The 19,648-nt window shown below is 37.1% G+C and overlaps 1 protein-coding gene across 5 annotated transcripts in view; it reads left to right on the forward strand.

Moving 5' to 3' along the window:
* Positions 1-19,648, forward strand: part of DLG5 (discs large MAGUK scaffold protein 5) — a 105,167-nt gene that overhangs the window by 29,789 nt on the left and 55,730 nt on the right. For all 5 annotated transcript variants that reach the window (XM_027723982.2, XM_027723985.2, XM_027723981.2 and 2 more), the window contains exon 2: positions 9,668-9,736. In XM_027723982.2, the coding sequence (XP_027579783.1) occupies positions 9,668-9,736 (69 nt within the window). The remainder of the gene's footprint in view (positions 1-9,667; positions 9,737-19,648) is intronic.

Raw genomic sequence — 19,648 nt, forward strand, 5'->3', positions numbered from 1 at the left:
AATATTGAAGCACGCTATGAAGAGCAATATAAAGAGAGTTCATTTTTTGGAGCTTAGTTGGGGAGTATGCTATCTTTTTTCAAGTTTGAAAGGAGGTTTCTTGAGCATTATGCCAGTAATACGAACCACTCTTTCTAGAGATACATGGTTTGAAAAAGTCAAATCTCCCAACACAACTTGAATTTCAAAGGAGACGTGTGTAGCCTCAAACATAGTCCCAACTTGGATGATTGTATAGGTACATCTCCTGCAATCCTGGTGAGCGGTAGACATGAACTGGTTTGTAAGTTGTAGCAAAGCGGGGGATTCAGACTAAAACCAACAGGCTCATAAGTTTTCTAAATCAGTTATTATTTATAGCATTAAATATGGAGAGCAGCATATGAGGAGGTATTGTGTAACTAACTTCTTGAATCAGTTACTGGTTTAGTCCTTGAGTGCTCACAGAGGCTGCTTTCTGAGAGGAGCATTCCAACTACTTTGTTCCATTTCTTGTTAGAAAAAGAAGTTTGGCACTTGTCAACATGCTAGGGTTGTAGAAATCAGGATATTCAGACAAGATAGCTTTATAAGATTCAATTGTACACAGGTGAGTTTAGATAAGATAGATAGTATCAGGAGAGTGGAGAAAAGCCTTTGGACTTTGATATGTTACTCCTCTGCTTGGAATCACAAAGGACTGGCCTAAATGGGCTTCTTCATTTCCGTGAGCTATAAACAGCACAACACTGTGGTGTGATTGCAGTTATGTTTGTGTTGAGGTGCCTTCCTCCTTGTGTGTCTAATTCTCTGTGCAGGGGTAAGCTAGAACTATGATAAACCCATTTGCCCTTCTTTGAAAGCCTCTGCAGAGTAGGAAAGCAATGCGACTTTAACTCTGTACCATTATCATTGAAGCTGTTCAGGTCTTATATTTAGAGTACCCATCCATTTATGGATGGGTGTAGGTATCTGTGTATTCTTGATGACTTCTCCTAAAAAAATAGTTTGAACCAGAATGCTTATTTATTATGGACAAAGTTTGACTTGTTAGCAAAAAGCTCAGGTTAGGCACTGATGGTCCAGTCACCCACAGATTCAGGCATGTCCCCAACTGCTTTTGCAGAGGAAACACCCAGGTGCAAGTTACAGTGAGTTAATGGAAGGACTGGATGCGTTAAGAGGCTGATCTTGAGAAGCTGATGCTTGCTTCCCTTGTTACCTGGTAGATTTATAGTCTTTGGAATGCTAGTGCCTGCAGTTTTAAATACCTGTAGTTTCTTTTTTTCTTTGTTCTTCCACGTAGTTTTTTTCTGTTTTTTTAATGGCATGGCCTCTTTACAAACTTAATTAGGTGGTTACTTTGATTTATTTCCAAAATTTAAATTAAAGTTTAAATATAGCACTTAGTTGTAGTAATAATGCTACTTCTTAAATTTTATTTTGCCATTCATATTACTTGACTGTACTATTATTTGATGAAATAATATGCTACAAAGCCCTGTGTATATCTGTGCTAACTAAAAGAAGTTTGAATTTCTTAATTGTCACCATTGCAAATTTAGTAAGACAACTGTTGCTGATAGAGAATGCATTTGTAGATATCTAGTATTTGCTACCTTCTTCCCACAACAGTTTGTTGCTTTTGACTGCATAGGATAGCATGTGGGTATTGTCTGAACATAATTTACTTTCACTTAAATCGTCTAGGGTCAATTGCAAATGAGCTTTCCCTGGAAGGAGTGCTGATAACAAAATGGACAACCAAGTCCTTCAAACTTTAAGCACTGGTTAGTGTGCTAGGAAAAAGATGTATTATTTTCTGGGGTTAAAAAAAGCTGGTGAAGAAATTTGGAGGTATTAGGGAATACTATTTCTGTCAAAGTTAAATAAAAAAGGAGGATATTCAAAGAGGTATCTGTTCCCAGCGCAGGTAATGACATGTAACTCTGTTCATCATCTGTCTATGGGCCCTTCAGCAATACCTGGAATATCCAGTGAATGGTCAGAATGACATTTTGCTGGACACTGTGCAGATGGAGAACTGAAGGAGCACATGCTTGCCAGGTGGATTTAGGCTCTATGTTACCCAATTTCCCTTCCTGGAGGGAAAGAGATTGGTGAACATCCTCTACTGTATTTTAGGCATCTAGGTGGTTTCATGAAAACATACATCTCTCTTCCTTAATAAACAAAATTAATTATATCCTCTTATGTATAATTTCGTGAGTAATCTAGATTAAGGAGATAACAAACAGAAAGAGATTTTGAGATTTCAGGAAGCTTGTCAAAAAAGGAAAATGTTATTATATTTTATCTTTATTTTTGCCTTTGGCTTATCATACATAATCCAGCAAACAAATGTAATGTTCCCGATGGCTAGAAGTGGAAAAAATGGATACATTAGCCTTTTTACCAGTGGAGTGGGATGGGTTTCCTCAGAATATATTAATGGGAATTGTTAAAGCATCTGTGTTAAAAGTAATTCATAAAAATGATACCTGTATTTGTTTGATCAGGTGGTCAGCTGTAATGCCACATCATGTTTTAAAATGGAAGATGGCAGTGCTGCATTGATAGCAACATGAGGATCACCTGTACAATCCACGAGCTGAAATATGTGACACTTGGTTTCCCCTACCTGTATTGAATTTTTACTAGGACTTGTCTTTAAATGCAGCTTTTTCACATCTGTACTAAATAGTGAGGTTAAAGAATCCATAATCACTTATTCATTGCTCTTCCTTTGGCGCATCAGACTATAAAAATATACATTTTTCTTATAATAAAGTTAGCAGTGAGGACAATGTGTGTAGGTCTACAAACTTTAAGTTGTTCTTTTACCAAAATGTGAGTAATTTAAGTTTGCCTGGTAATATTTTCATGGTAGTGAGGTATTTTGCTCTTAGCCTTAAAATAACTTGAAAAATCATCACCCATCTCATTGAACTATTCAGGGCTGTAAAAGGAGGGCATGGGCATACACTATCACAGTTCCTACAGTGTGGGAGACAAATAACTTGTCAAGACAAAGTGCTCTCACTAGAACTAAAAGCCATCCCACTCAAAAAGCTCAAAGGTTAAAGCAGTTGTTTCTGGTTCAGAACCTGAATTGCTGCAGGACTTTTTGAATAAGTAATAACAGCAGCAATTATGATTTCATCTTTGGTCCTACTGCTCCAGTAGATAGATTTAATCACTTCTGATATGGTTCCACAGAGTGCAAGAGATTAAATTAGTAATTTTATAAATTGCAAAGAGAGAAATAAAAGATTGGAAGGTAGCAAAGGGCATTATTTCTAACTGGCCTGATATGCTTGGATTTGGGTTTGTTTGGTTATTTTAAGGAATCGTAAGGTTTTGTACCTCTTTGCTTCTGGTTATAGGTTGATAATAGCTGCTATCCAGCTAATAAAAATTCATGGTAATTCTGCTCTTGTAAACTGCTTCTGTCCCACCTCTTTAGGACATTATAAGAACATATAACCCTGAGATTAGACTATGGTGCTAATAATGCCAAGGTCACAGGTTCAATCCCTGTACAGGCCATTTACTTGAGTTGGACTCCTTTGTGGGTCACTTCCAACTCAGAATATTCTGTAATTCTGTGATCATGACCATTGCAAAATAGCTTGAATTCTTTGTCAGCTGAAGCATGGTCAGCATGTGTGTTTTGTGACTCTAGCAATGCAAATTGCTAGACAGACTCTAGTCTGTCATGATTTTTAATCATTTCTGCACTTCTCTTTGTGAAAAGAGGATGATTTGGCCCAATGCTCAGATTACAGTAAACAAGAACAAATAATGCTGATGAAGTATGTGGACAGCAGGAAGTGTATCCTAATGAAGAAGCAAAAAAGACAAGAAAATGTCTCTTGTACTTTCCTCTTGTCTTTCTCACTGCCACTCTTGAAGGCCCCAATCTTGTCTGCTTCCTTTCATAATTCACACTGGAGTAAGAGGTGCAACAGTAATATAGTAGCTTAGATTCCTCTTAAAGATAGATTGTAAGTTCTTTTCAGTATAATTTACTGTATTGCTTCCTGGCTAAAGAAAAGAAATCTATAGCAATGAGTGTAGATGTTGCTAGAGAGGGTACACTTAGGAATGCATATTTAGAAATATCAGTCTTTAGGTTTATTCTACTATGAAGTGTTTTGAACAGATGTTGCTAAGAAAATAGCAATTTGACAGGTATTTGTCTAGTGTTGTTTTTAGCAGCTCAAGATCAGATGCTGTACTGATTGTATGACTGACAGCTGGGAACTTCACCATCTGAATTCAGATGTCTTTACTGATGTCTCTGGCCTCAGTCAGGTTACTTAACTTTTCTGAATCTAAACCTACGCAGAAATTATCATATTAAATCAAAATTAGCCTGACTTTGTCTCCGGTGCTGGTTTTTACTAAATGTTCCAGAGAAAGGTGCCAAAGTCCTTGTTCATTTTCTGTCTTTAACAAGAGTATATTCTTAATCACTTAGAATTCAAGGATTACTTTAGCAATGAAATATCTGTATTTTCCAAAACACACTTTTAATATCTTATTATTTCATAAATAGGTTGTTGTAAAAAGTTTTTTCCATTGAAAAGGAAAACAAACTCTTTCACCCTTATCACTTCTGTGAAGCTGTTATAGACTGAGGCATTTGGGAAATAAATGTGATTTTTTAGCTGCTTGATTATTTAAAAAGCTGCTTAATGTTAATTCAATTTTCATGGTGCCCTAAAAATAGATTTACAGAATAAGTAATAAAGCCATGTTTAAAAGCAGATGAGGAAGAGTCACTGCTAAGTTTGTACCTTTGTTCTTGAAGTTACTCATATTCTTAAAAGTAAATGACTGTGAAACATCTGAAATAAGTTTGACAGGGATGGAAGCAAATACCCAATTGAAGGTTTTTTATGAGGTCAGAATTTAGCATCTGAACGTCACACAATGGCAAGAAAATACCATGTCGTGTGGTTTTTGACAAACCTGGCTGCATAGGCTGCCAAGAAAAGAATAGCATCAGAGACAGAGCATAGGAGACCTGTGTGGTTCTAAGCTCCTTGGGCAGTTTTATTTGTTGTAAAGGCAATGGGAACGTTGCAATCTGGGTCATTTCCGGTTTGAATCAAACTTTGTTGCTTCCCCCCCACCAGCAAATAGGACTCCTGCCAAAGTCAACTTGGTTTGGTGCATGGAGATGTGGATAAAACAATGTTTGTCGTGCTGCCCTCTCATCTGGTGCATTGGATTTCCATCAGAAAAATCATTTGCTGACAAGAAGCTGAATCAGCTGGCAGTCCTTGCACTGGGAAGGGAGGTGGGAGGAAGAGCACAGTTTAATTAACAGTGGAAATTTGCAGCCAGGGAGCATGGAGGGTTGTTTACATCATCCTTGAACACAGAGGTGTAGCAGAAGAGATTTGTGCAGGCAAAGCACTCCTTCCAGGCTCAGTCCTACTTAGAAAACATGCTTAATTCAAGATTTGGCCATACTGCAGATCTAAATGCAATCTTTAGAGATGGATGACCTGCCAAGAGCTGTGTAGCTGAGATCAGAGCAACCTCCATCCTGTGGGATGAAGCAACTAATGTTCCTTGAATAAACCCCTAGTTCTTCACACACTGCAGCAGGTTCAGTATAGTTGTCTCTTTGGCCTGTGTTGAAGGTGCGTATCTGAGGGAGTAATTATTCTTATTCCTACACAGTTATTTAGTTAATATAGTGAAGTTTGGAAGATGAAATATCTTTCTTTGAGTTGGATTATAGATAAGGGGGGAAGAAAAGAATTAGTGGACTGAAAGCATATGTGCAATGAGTTTTGTGTGTCTTGCCAGTACAGTCCCCTTGGATACACTACAGTTTAAAGCCATGAGCAGAGCATGCATATGTGTATTTGTATGGAGGAGGATGAGAAGTTCCTGTGCAGCCACGGCAATTCTGACAGTCAGTTTATCTCCATATAATGAAATTTGAACAGAGTGTGTTTTTTCTCACAAGTCATTCAATAATATCCTAGAAGATATCATACTTGATCCTTTGTACTGCTTTCTTACTGAAGGGATCAAGTTCAAGCTTGTTTTGGAAGCTTTACTTTGAGCTTATCTGACTTGGATTTTTTTAGTCTCTCCTTGAAGTATAAGTGATGGCCAGTGTTACATGGTGTTTCACAATTCAGAAGTTAGAAAGACAGAAATGTTCCATTTTAATTTTATGCAAATAATTTAATTCCATCAGTCTGGATTTGGCACTGCTGATGAGGATGTTGCTGGTTTAGGCAGTTGGTGTCTTCTTAGGACATGTAATTCTTCTCTCTTTCTCCTTTTTTATTCCTCCTCCGGCGTCATTGTCTCTCTTAACAAGGAAAGAAGGTGTCACTGTTTCTATGGGGCTGTTGTGTGAAAGATGAAGGCAAACTGGAACACAGTTCTCTGTTGTCCCTGGAGTTAGCTTTCACATTAAGCAACTAGTTCCTTTCCTGAATTTGTGATTTTTTTTAAGTGGCCTTCCTGTTATCTGATTAATAAAGACAGTAATAACTCAAAGAAATTTGACTTGCCCTAATTGTTGAAAATAAAAGGAGGTGAGATTCTTAAGGTTCTCAAGTATCTACTGAAGCAGTTCTTAAATCCCTCTGCCCTGCCAAAGCTGTTTAATACAGCCAGGAATTGATCCAAAGCTTATGTCTGGATGAGTAAAAAAGAAAGCAAGTCTGCCATACAAAGACAGGATGCTTATGCTATTTTCCCTCTCTGTATGAGTGTGTGTCTGTAAAAGACAGGTTTGCTTTTTGGGTTGGTTGGTTGGTTGGTTGTTGTTGTTTGGGGTTTTTTGTTTGTTTCTTTGTTTGGGTTTTGGGGTTTTTTTTTGTTTTGGTTGTTGGGTGGGTTTTTTTGTTTTTGTTTTTTTTTGGGGTTTTTTTTGTTTGTTTTGGTTTTTTTGGGGTTTTTTTGGTGTTTTTTTGGTGTTTTTTGTTTTGTTTTTTTTTTAATTTAAGATGAGTAGATTCTACTATGTTTCTTGGAATCCTGTCATTTCAAGTTGTAATTTTGAGCTTTAGGAACATGTCAGCAGTTCTTTTAAATCAGTGCATTGAGATTAAATGTAGCAAGTTTTAGTACTGTGGGACTTCAATATGCAAGGTGAATACTAGCAGAAAAATATTGAAGTCAAATATTTGGAAAAGTATGGTGAAAGGCATGTGCACTCCTAGGTGTGAAGTACTTTCAACATTTACTTTAAAAAGTATTCATGGCTTCTTGTTAAGTTTAATGTTCTGAACTTATTTTTTGTACAATTTGACAAGATGGACAGTCAAAGTGTTAAAAATATGAAATAAAGTGAAAAATTGTTTGGAGGCATGTGGTTTTGCAACAAATTTTTTTAAATACCGTGGTTGTGTAGCTCATGAATAAACAGGGTGTTCTGGTGCCTTTCATGGTAGAAACTAGCTTGGGCCTTTTTCCTTGCCTTTTTACATGTGTCTGAATTGCTGTTGGGATGATTTTGAGTGTATTCATTTATGTGAGGAGGCATCCTATAGAGTGGGGGAACGCTGTCTTGGAGCATTTGCAGGTACCAATGATGTATTGCTGGTTTGATCAAGCAGAATATGCCAAGAACAATGCCACTTTAGCCTGGATTGAATATCAGGTTGAATATCATGGATGTATATCAGTACAGTACCTAAAGACAAATTTTAATATTGTGAAACTGTGTAGAGTCCTCTGGTTATCGTTTCTAATGCTTATTAATACTGCTTCTGATGAGAAAGGTTGCACATGTCACAGATAATGGACTCATATCCTGTGTAGTTTAAAAATAAACCAAAACCAGACAAATGCTGCTGGATTTGTTGTTGTTGTTGTTGGAAGTGAGGAATTATGAATGGGTCAGATGATTCCTCCCCTCTTCACAATTGTAGGTTTTCTTGATAACATGCCATGCATACCGGATCTTGCATTTACAAATCTCAGCTAATGTTTTAAAAACATTATTATGGAGAGTCATATTTCTCCATTGATGAAGTCAGCTTCACAAAATCTTTCTGTTCCAGGGAGCAGATTTTAACTAATTTTAAGTCCTGGCTCAGGCTTGTAGTGTGCAGGAAAAGAATACAGAGAGGATCAGTCTTGAAGATAAATAGAAGAAAAATCACTTAAGATGATGAAGTTTTGAGTCTTTTCTTTCTCCCCTCTTAAAAGTGAAAGCAGCTAATAATCAGTGAAACTTCATTTAGATGTGGAACTACTATGTAATCTTTTAGAGGAAGTGGGCAATTTTGCCTTAAGTTGCCAAGTATAATCAAGTGTCACTTCTTGGCACAAGACTTTGTTTTGCTTGAGTCCCACGCAGTTTTGATACCATCTCAGTACACATTGTCTGAAATAAAGATGTCCTACTTTGTTTAATATATTGATCTGGTTTTTTTAGCTTTCCTTATGATTCTAATCTAAGTTCAGGCTGCAAGAAATACTGCAAGTAAAATTAATGCAGAAATTATTTTGCTTTTAATAAGCTTTAATGAAATAAGAATACAGCCTAAATTATTAGTTGCAAATATTGGAGATGGAAGCAAAAATGCCCAGCAGATTTTTTTCTGAAGCCAGCCACTGTGACAGTGACAAGCTTGTCATATATTGTTGTTAGTAGAATTATTTTATCACATCTTGCCTTTCCTTCATCTAACATCACGTATTTACAGATGTAATGTCTTTCTCTAGTAAAAAGCAGAGGAGACGAGCAAAAACTAGGATTTCTTTCTTATTTTCTAGCCTGTCCTTTCTTCAGTCTATTTCAAAGGTAGATCCATACAGATAATCTTCTCAGCTTTTATTTCCTAAAGAAATTGGAAGAAAGGAAGGAAGAACTACTGGAATATAAGAAAGAGGGGCTATAGGAAAACCAGCTCCTGAAAGGATTGAAACTATCTGAGCTTGGCTGTTGTGAGGACAGGTTTCACGTTCTGGCTAGTGCTGAAAAGGGACCAAATTTCTAATGGCTTTTGCACACACTCATTCCCTGTCTTTACTATGGTGTGTTTATCCTGTCTGTGAGGGATGGTGGAGCTGTTTAGTTAATGTTTTGAAGTAGGACCTGTTTTTCTAGTTCTTCTGGTAAGTAAAATCTAGCATACTTCTAAAATAGCTAAAATGAAAGGCTTCTCTGTCTGTTGATCTATTAATACATGAAAAAACTTGCTGCTTTGTAGGTCCTTGCTTTTAAAATTAGATACCTCAAGTTGCAAATGGATGTAAGCAAATTTTACTTACAAATGAAGTGAAATTTTCAAGTCTGAATGATGTTTGAGGATAAGAATACAAATCAATTACACAATGAATTAGGAGTTGGTACATGTAGAAACATAAGAAACCAAAATAGGTTCTGACTATTGTCACACATAGTCTTCCTATTATAGACATGATACTGTATTTTCAGTGTATCTGAAATAACCAATGTATCAATACTGAACTAATTTTTACCATTTCATCCAAAATGATTTTCTACTCAGTGCACAATGTAATGTTAATTTACAAATTATACTTTGGCTATTAGATTTTTTTATGCTTCAGTGGTGTGCGTTCTCTCTACTTTAGTGTGTTTGACATGTGCAATATCAAGGAAATGGATCATTAGCTTGGCTTGAGGAGAGGGAAAGGGGGAAAGAAAGTAATACTGTCTTTATTTTCCTGATTTTAGGGTCTACTTACAGTGTGCTGTCCATAATGCCTTCTGACTCTGAAAGCAGCAGTTCTCTGAGCAGCATTGGTGAGTAAAGTATTTAGCAACTTGTTGAGTGTGTCTTTGGGAGAAGAAATTTTTAAGGTTTTCTCTAGTATTCTGGTCATAAAATCAAATAAGTTGAACTATAAGACGTAAATATCCATCTTCATCTGGAAAAAATATACTTGTTTTGTACAGGGCAAGCTGAGCCTTTTCATGATGGGCTGCAGTTGTTGCCAGTAAAATCTCTTAACATTGAGATACATTAAATGATGTAACTATGCTTTGAGTTACTTAGTGAGATGATGTAAAAATGGAAATGTTGCATTTATACAAGTCTGTGCATATAAATATATATATAGGCATGTGTATATGTGTATGGATGTATTTTTGTAGATGTGAAAATTGTGGTCAGAGTCAAAAGCATCATAGAAATTATAAATAATGTTAGCCAAGGCCACAGCCTCTTAAACTTTTGAAAGTGGCTATAAGCTTTAATATTTTTGTTTTTCTGCATGCAATTATTTGCTTCATTTTCTCTGCCTTGAAAATCATTGGGAAAGACAAAATACTCAGAAAAAAATTGGAGGTAAAAGAAAGGGTATTAGAGGTGTTTTGTCCACAAGATGATCTTGGAAGAGCTCTATTAGCTGTCAGTTTTCCTCATCTTTCTTTACATATACAAATACATTCTATTGTGAAATCCATTTCCCCTGGATAGGGAATGCAGGCTCTTGCATTTTTAAGGTTCCAATCTGTGGGCATCTGTAGGCTTCCCTGACAGCACCAGGCAAGTCAGTTGACTGTTTAGGGATGTGGGTAGACATCTGTTGCAGTCATTGAGTTGAACTTTTAACTCCAGCATGCAGGAACAAGATTTTAGTGTTGACTGAACTATTTGCTGAAAACACGGGAAGCTGTGGCACGTTAGTTTGATTTTAATCAAGATCACACTTGTATGCCATTACCTGAAGGAAGGGTAGGTGTAATTTGCTATGAGTAAATTGGGGCTGGAAATTGGAAGAAATAAGTTCCTAAATTTTGAAGACAAGCAGACTCAAAAAGGAGTCTTCCGAAGAAGGAAGTTCTTCTAAGGTGAAATCCAGTAAGTTTGTGGGATAATGGGATGAAGTGATGGCTGAGATAGGAGAAATGCAGGTGGTCCTTTCTAGTTCTGTGTTGCTGATTTTAAAAAGGAATGGTACACTTAAATCTTTTTTTTTTTTTTAATGTTCCTTCCCAAAAACTTTTGTTTGTATTTTAAGATATCGAAGTTCATACTGAATTTGGATCTGTGTACTTGACATAAAAAGCTGTCCTCAGAATTGATATATGCCTTTGGAGTGTGCAGTAATCAAAATTATTTATAACCTGAAAATTAAGTGCCCTGCTATTAAACAAAACTTGTGATCTACTAATCTCCATAATTTTGTTTTATTCAAATTATTTATGCGTGTTAGGAATTTAATATTTAATAAATTAACAGCCAGGGGAATTCTTTGTTTGAAACTGGCATGTTTATTTTATGGTATGGTTATAGACTTGTTATTAATGAGTATGATTTTTTTTTCCCCCAACCATTTTATCACCCTCACATCTTGTTCTGCAAGAGACAATATTTTTTATGTGATATAATATCAGTAGAAAAATTGCTTGATAACTAACATGTCCTAATAGACGTGTTTGCAAGTCACTTCAAAGCTGCAGTCAGATTATTTTAATACTGACTAATTTATTGAATGACAAACCATCATAACTAAAAGCACTTGCATGCCAGCTCCCCTAAGGCTTCTAATGACTTCTTTGAATGGAATCCCGACAAATACTGAGGTGCTGTAGCATTTGAGGAATTTCATATACATCTTCCCCCCACTCTGTCCCCCACTCACTGAAATAATTTTCACAAGGGTAGTTCTGTGCAGTGCCAGTGGTAAGTTTAGCCTGTGAAATGAATGCATCAGCAAAAGAAGATAAATAGCTCATGGTTTGCAGACAGTGTAAGCTTTAGAATATGTTCAGTTTGATATTGATAGTTATATGTACACACACATGTAGAAAAATGAATGAGTTCCTCAATCATGTAGACCTTCCTGACAGGATAGATAGAGGATCTGTCTTATTATACCTGAGCTCAAAACACTGGTTTCAGTTAATACCTTGCTTCTCTTTGTCAAACAGCTCAGAAACAGATAGAGGTATATGACAGAAATGAGAAAGGTATTGAGGCCAGTGATGATGCCCGGATAAATCATCAGAGAATTAGTCTTAGTGTCATCAAACTATGAGAGAGAGTACAATCTTTCATTTGTAATGTTTGGACTCGATAGTTTGTAAATGTAACTAGAGAAGAGAATGTCCATGTACTTCATCTTCTCTTCCCAGCCTTACTTACCCTAGCTAGTGTTGGAGATGGTTTCTGCTGCCAGCATTCTTAATTAAATGATCTTTTTCTGAAATACTTCCAAGTAAACCAGGAAGTTGTGAAATGGAGATGATGCTACATGTTTTATAGTTATCCTGGGTTTCTGAGTTAATTTATGAAGCTGATGTATATAACAATAGCCTTATTTTTCAGAAAAAGACCTTGATCTAAATATCTAATCTTAGAACTAAATATCTAATCTTAGAACTAAATAAGGTGATTGTTCTTAAAAGATAGTTCTGAGAAAACATGTACTGAGTCTCAGTCAAATAAATAAAGCCTGGTGTTAGGATTTCGAAAGGAAAAGATGAGACAACATGATTTTATTACTGTATAAACCCATGGTGTGCCCAAGTCTTCACTATATTTGCAGTTCTGATTGTCTCATTGAAAGCAGAGTGCAACAAGCATGGAGAGCAGCAGCATAGATGAAGACTTATTGAACAGCTTCTGTATGGGGAACAAATGGATCTGCTGGGGTTCTCTCAGTCTTCAGTAACTTCATAGTCAGTACAAGAGGAGAGCAGGGAGTGATATAATTTGCATAATGTGACTCAGAGATGAGCTTAGTGCTAGTCTATTCCGAGTACTGGGTTGCCATCCAAGCTTTTTTTCTCTTTTCCTGCCTATATGGGCTTGCAGGGCACGAGGGATGCAAGAAGAATGAACTTCCATCCTCATGTGCGTGTGATAGCATAAGCACTTCAGTGGAAGCCAGTTTTCCCACCTGTGTAATAGCAGGTTAGCAACCTTGGAGAAGAAACTCCTTTGTAGTTGTATTTGTCTTTTTCATTTGTATTTGTATGTAAATAAAACCTCAGAGTGACAACATGCTTTTCATCCGTATTTTCCTCACTATTCACAATTAGTTTAGATGACAATGTTTTATTTTTTTCTTGTTGTACATGTAAAATAGGTAGTTTTGATGGTATAGAGAGTAAATGTTCATGGTTTATTTCTGAAAGAGGTCCAATATAAACTACTGTAATAGCGTAGTACTGCCATTGTCCTTCAGCCCCACCTTTGTCCCCCCAGAGGAACAAATCCTTATTAAATCCTTATTAAATCCCTATTGTCATGGTCTCTCTCTGTATTTCCTTTCTCTTTGCTCGTGGCTAATGACAAAGATTTTTGTGTGTAAATAGAAGCATCCTTCTTCTGCCCGCTCCCCATGCCCAGCAGACTCTCTGAATGGAGCTACAATCCTGTGTCTCTGACATCAGAATAATTATTTATGGAGATTCAGTGCCTGTTGTGCCAAGCACGGAACAACAGTGTCAGTTAGGAATTGGATAGAAACCAGTAACAGAGCTATATGTGACAGGTGCTGGCTAGTCTCCCACTTGACCAGTCATGATAATGGAGAAGAATAGAACACAGAATCAAGACCCTGTTTCTAAAACAGTTAAAAAAAAAAAAGAGATCCAGTTTGTATAGTGCACTTAGTCACTTGACATTTGATGCCACAACAAGATTATGCTTTAGAATTGAGCCATTTTTTACCTCTCCTAATACCATAATGATGCTTCAGAGTTTCCCTTTAGTGCTTTAAACATGTGGGTTTTCTTCCCTTCCTCAATGCACAGATGTTTGGGTGTTGTTTTGATTTGGTTGGTTTGTTTGTTTGTTTTTAAGAAATCTTATTTAATGGAACCCAGCAGTTTGCATGCAGGAGACAGGCTAGGGCTCTGAGAAGATTGTTCACAATAGTTTTTATTATAATTTTTTAATAGGAAGGCATTGCATACTCTTCCATTATTTGAAAATATACTAAGTTCCTAATGAGAGGTTTTTTGGAATGGAAAAGACCTTCCATCTTTTCACATGCATAAATTTCCTCTTTCCACAGCTGGATCTCTTTGCATTGTTTTGATTACAGCTGTCAATCTTGTGTCCTCTTCATTCCACAATGCATATTATGACCTTTATCTTTTAACTTTTAACAGACTATTACCTTTCCACCTGTTCAGTTCTTTGCAAACGGTGTCACTTTTTCACCATAAGTATTTTTTCTTACTCTTCTCTGTTCATATCACTGCATTTTCCTGTGGGAACTTAAGAGGAGTCATAGAATGGTTTGGGTTGGAAGGGACATTGAAGATCATCTAGTTTTAAACCCCCTGCCCTGGACATACCAGTCTGTAACAAACACCACCATTGGCTCTACAATTTTATGCCTTTTTCTTGCAGCCATCAGGTCGTCATATATCTGTCTCCCCTAAGCTTGTCCAGCACTTCTCTTCAGCTGAGAGTATTCCTTGCTTAACACTTTATTAACTTATCAGCCTGACAGGCTATTTACAGATAGTTTTTCACTAATTGCAGTTCAGGTTGCTTAATCTGAGAGCCTTAATTCTTACTCCAAAGCAAACACTACCACCCTCCCAGCAGGTTCCTTCCCAACAATGTCTAGTTTTTCATTCCCCATTTTCATGTTGGCCATTTTGACAAGTGTCCTTTCAGTTTGTTGTGATTTCAGTTTATTGCTTCATACTTTCTACAGCTGTATATAACAAAGTAATTGTTTTCACTATTCATAGGAACGGTTCAGTTGCAGGTGTGGCTTATGATGCTCAGTCAGTCAAAGACAAACACTGTCCTTGTCTGAAAGAGTTATTTATTTCCCCCATGACAGCCTATAGGAATCTCCATTTTATGTCTTGCTTTTTTTTTACTAACACAAAGTTTGTTTGCTAAAGATACCTCAACAGTTAACACATACTGATAACGGGGCAAGTGACAATGTTACACTTGCTAGAAGGCCATGAATGAATAAGAAAAGGTAGTAGGAGCACTACCAGTAGTCCACATCAGAATCTTTTTCTGTACTGCAGTAATTGCCTTTGACTGTCCACCTCCTTACCCATCAGTTTCTCTATTCAGAAGTCCTTTTCCTGTAAAATTCGATCTCAGTGATTGAATTAAAATTCTGTCTATAGATTTATTTCTGATGTAGTAATCTACCGGTTTAGTTTACTGGAAACAAGACTTTTAACATGGGAAATGAACAGTTTCTTCCACACACCTAAAGTAACTTCACTGTCTTATTTTACTCTGTTCATGAACCATGTGGCTCTAGCTAGGATTGATCCCTAATCTCTCTAACTAATTTTCAGTGTGTTTGTTAGTAACCATCTTCTCTTAAGTAATAAGCATTCTGAATAGCTTTACTGTATTATCATTGTCTTCTTTGGCATCCATTTTCAGGCAGCTATGGGTTGACATGAGTCGTGCAAAGGGTTCTCTCGACTCATGTCACTTCAAAAGTACTCAAGATTACTCAGTGGACATCATGCCCTGTTTCAAAAAAAGGAATGGTAATGATTAGAAGGTTAACTTTGATCATGTATACTGATGCAGTCTTGGAGAAGGGGCAGTAGTGTTTTTGTGGTGAGAGAGCTACTAATGAATAACTGACCACTTGCTATAATATCTTCTTCACATTTGTCAGCTCTCTGGAGGAATTTCTGAAGATTTGGTTAGTCTGATTCTGTTCCGCTCTGATTTGAATGGAAATGCAACGTGAGAATACCCATCTCCTGCACTCCAGACAGCACCTCTGGAATGCGGTGTCTTTCACTGCTACCTGAGGCCCTTTATCAGTCTGTACATTTAGGAAATCCTTTTGGTGTCAGTGGTTTTCTTTTGGGGCTGTAAAGTGATATGGTGAGCCAGTGCTCACAACTCCTGCAGGAGAAGGTGGGAAGGACAGAGCACTGGAGGAGTCTCATCCCTTTGGTTGGTGTGCAGTGGTCGATCATAGTCACTGGAGTTCAGATTGGACACTTTTGTGTAGGCTGTGCTTTCAGTACACAGTTGTAAGCCTGACAAAGGTAGGGTTTGAGCCAGGGAGCTACCACATATTCAAACCCAGAAGCTTCAACTGTATTTTCCTTGATTACAGTAACAGATTTTACTCTCAGTTGTATTTTAACCCAGCAAGGATGTTTGGAATTGATGTATCTGCCCTCCCCCACCCTATTCCCCCCTGCTATTTTTGAGTATTAGGTTGTAGATTTTCTTTCATGTTGATCTTTCTAGAATCACTGTTCAGTTCTTTCTATAGTCTTAAACTTACTGAAGTTGAAAGTTTGTTTTAGATGCTGCTGGTTCTGTTTAGCTTGTTACATTCTGTATTAAAACAATATACTGAAGTGCTACGCATTCTTTTGTCCTTGCATGTTACATGATCCTCACTGCTTTCATAACCTATTAGGTTTTCTGTCTGTCAGATGAAACTGTGTCCACAGTTCTTTATTTTACCTTTCAATTTCCTTTCCTCAGTGTACCACTGTTTGTTTTTACTAATGTTTTATTTCACCTGCTTGCAATTCTGTTCTGTGCTCTCTGCTGTTTCAAGACCACTTCAAAAGACATATCTGAAGAAATGTATCTAAATGATAATTTCTGATATGTAATCCTGTTCTGTCCTCCATAAATTATTGAAAGAAGGTAAATATTTTAGAATGCATTTTCCTACAGCAGGCATAAGTCTTTCCTCTTCACCTCTTCCCTACCTTGGGGAGAAACCATGTTGTTCATGCTTTGCAATACCTCTTGCAAGTATTTTCTTAACATTGTCTGTCATCATTTACAGAGCTATAGAGAAATAATATTCTGAACATCCCTGTTGATTTTATTTTTTATGAAAGAAAACAATGAAAAAGGCTTGACTGTACAATTAGTCTCCTGTTTGTTTTGAAGCAAGAAGGAGCATAAATTTATGAGTTTGAGAAAAATCATTGTAAAATTCAGGGTTTCTGCTGGCTGGTGACAGATTGACTTTTGAATTAATTGAATCCATGATACAAGTGTATTTCTCCAAGTTTATTGTAACTCAAAGTATGTTAATGGCATTTCTTAAAATTAGCTGTTTATGCATTGGTACACATATTCCCACCTCAAAATTATATTATTATTTGGCATTATGGTACATTTTGGTGCAGTTTCCATGACCTGTTTTCCAGACCTGTTTCTCTTAAAATGGTCTGTTATTCTTCAAAAAATATGCTACCCCATCCCCAAATGTGAAGCTAACTAAGCAGTTGTTTCTGTGTGGACATATTATCTCTTCAGTCATTGTCAGTTAGAGTAATCATCAAGAATTATATTTGGTATGTGCTACATAATGGATCTTTGTGGTTTCTGTCAAGTCCAGCATTTGAACTGTAATATGGAGGATACGATCACTCCAGCTTCTGTTTTTTTAAGGCTTTTCTTTTATACAACCCATGTTGGAATTCCTGCAAAATCGTGCTTTAGATTAAGTCAGTGCGTGCTCAGGACTCAATGAATGTACTGCACTGTGGGCAAAGGGCGGTCTCACCACGCGACACGTCCCTGCTCTTGGCTGTCTCAGGAGTTGGTGGAGTGCTGCTTACCTGGAGGCTGGCCAGGGAGTGACTCCCATGCAGTCAAGTTCTCAGAATTCAAGTGCAGCCTTGTCAAAAACGAGTTGTGGGGCTTATCAAAGCAGATGAATAAGTTGCACTTGGCAGGACATGCAGTAAATGCCTTTTCAGAAATCCAGGTTGTCTGAGAAAGCAGGTGAGTTACCGAAAGGTGGCATAATTTGGATAATGGAGAGTTAACCTTTAGGCTCATATGTCTTAAGACCAGTTTGAGTGGTTAAAGTGCAGAAAGGAAAGTACTTCTCTAAAAAATAGGCAGTCAGATGGAAAAAGAATACAAAGCTGGAAGCACAGGTCATTTTCCTTCTGCTGCATCGAGATGCCAAATGTAGCTAAAGGATTTTAGCATTCAGCTATAAAAGCTCCTCTAAAGGAAACAAATACTGTGCAATTTTTCTGATGAAAAAGGTGTTTACTGAATGTGTTCGGTTTTTAAGCATTCAGAAATCTGATTTAAGCTTTATAAAAACTTCTGTACAACTATTGAAAATGTAAGGTTATTAACAAATCAAGCAAAGATGAACTTTTGGGTCCTCTTTTAAGGATAAGAGTGGGAAAAACTGGATCATATTGATCTGTGTTTTTACAGCACTTAATAGCCGTACATCTTGTGACTGATGCTATGCGTTGACAATACCATTGCAGAGATTAAAGTATCTGTTGATGGGCTTGTAAAAATTGCCAAGTTAATGAAAAATAACTCTTTCTGGTACTAAGACTAATGGCTTCACATTAGTGAAGAAAGCTTCTTTCCTAAGACTAATTAGCCTGTCTTTATTTAAAGCAGACTTTTGTTGCTTGGCACGGTTTTGGGGCTGTGTGCACAAATGTTCTCTTAGCCTGAGGAAGATTGTCACTCAGATGCTGTCCAAGCTGTGGGGGGAGGAAAGAGGTGGAGAAATAGTGCTGTAACTCTGGGCTGCTTTTACTATGTTTAAAGATTGCTGGGACAGCCGCTGAATGCTGCTGTAGGTTTGCGTAGCGGACATTGTCCACAGGGCTGCTGCTGGAGTTAACGCTGATATTAGTGATGGACCAGTTGTTAATCCAATGCCCTTTTCTCCATGTAAGGCACACCAGCCTGCCTGATCCATCTCCTCCTTCCTCTTGACCTCTTGCATCCTGTTCATCTGTTTTGCTTGAGAGCAGCCCCAGGATGACATAAGCTTTTGAACTTCTCTGTAAGGATGAGAAGGGCTTTCTCCATGTTACACATACCCTGATATGTCAGCTCAAGTGAGATGATGTGCATGTTGCCATTGAATTTACCCAAGACCATGAAGCCTGTACCTGAATTTGGTTTGTCTGCCTTTACCTTTCAGCTTGTTTGTGAAATTCCTTGCTCATTGATGTGTCCAAACTATTCCAAGTGAATATACATTCTGACTTTTTTCATCTGTCTGTTTGTTTCTCTCCTTATTTATTCCCTATATTATGAGCCCAGGGTACTGCATTTGTATTATTACTGTTTTTTGTAAAAGCTTGCCATAGAAATTATGTCGACTGCTTCTTGTTTAAAAGAAAGGATAACTGCGTTGTAGAAGTGTGAAATCCTTAGTCCTTATGAATGAAGGGACTCCATCTGGATGGAGGAGTGAAACAAAGTGGTAGGAAAAGCCCAAGTGCAGCCTCCACTGAGAATTCTTCTGAGGGATGCGAGTTTGTGTCTTTCTACAGAGTGCAGGTCATTCGTGCAATTTTTTATTTCTTCAGTTTACTATTAGAGCATTTGCATACATTATTATGCAATAGTTAGATTAAAAGAACAGTGTCTGTTCATAAATTCTCATTACATAATTACAGTAACAACTAAAAGGATCATATTACTCTAGATACTGTATGTATGATAGCCCTGACACTGCAATTATTTTGTTGTGGGAATTTTAAAGCACAGGTAGTTCTACTGAGAATTTGGAGTTTTTACATTCTGCAATACCTTCGTGAACTGGGTTTAGAGATAAGAAGCCAATCCTTGTAACTCATTACCATTTAAAGCAGGGAAATAATTTTGTTTGAAATTCTTTCTTAAGACAGTGATCAGAGAGCATTATTTTACTATTCTATCTTTTGTTTCTTCATTAATTAAAAAAAAAGCATAATTAAAGGTACATCCTAATGAGTTAA

Source organism: Pipra filicauda, unplaced genomic scaffold (assembly GCF_003945595.2).
Source record: "Pipra filicauda isolate LSUMZ 115617 unplaced genomic scaffold, ASM394559v2 scaffold207_size1410395_pilon, whole genome shotgun sequence".
Classification (NCBI taxonomy): domain Eukaryota; kingdom Metazoa; phylum Chordata; class Aves; order Passeriformes; family Pipridae; genus Pipra; species Pipra filicauda.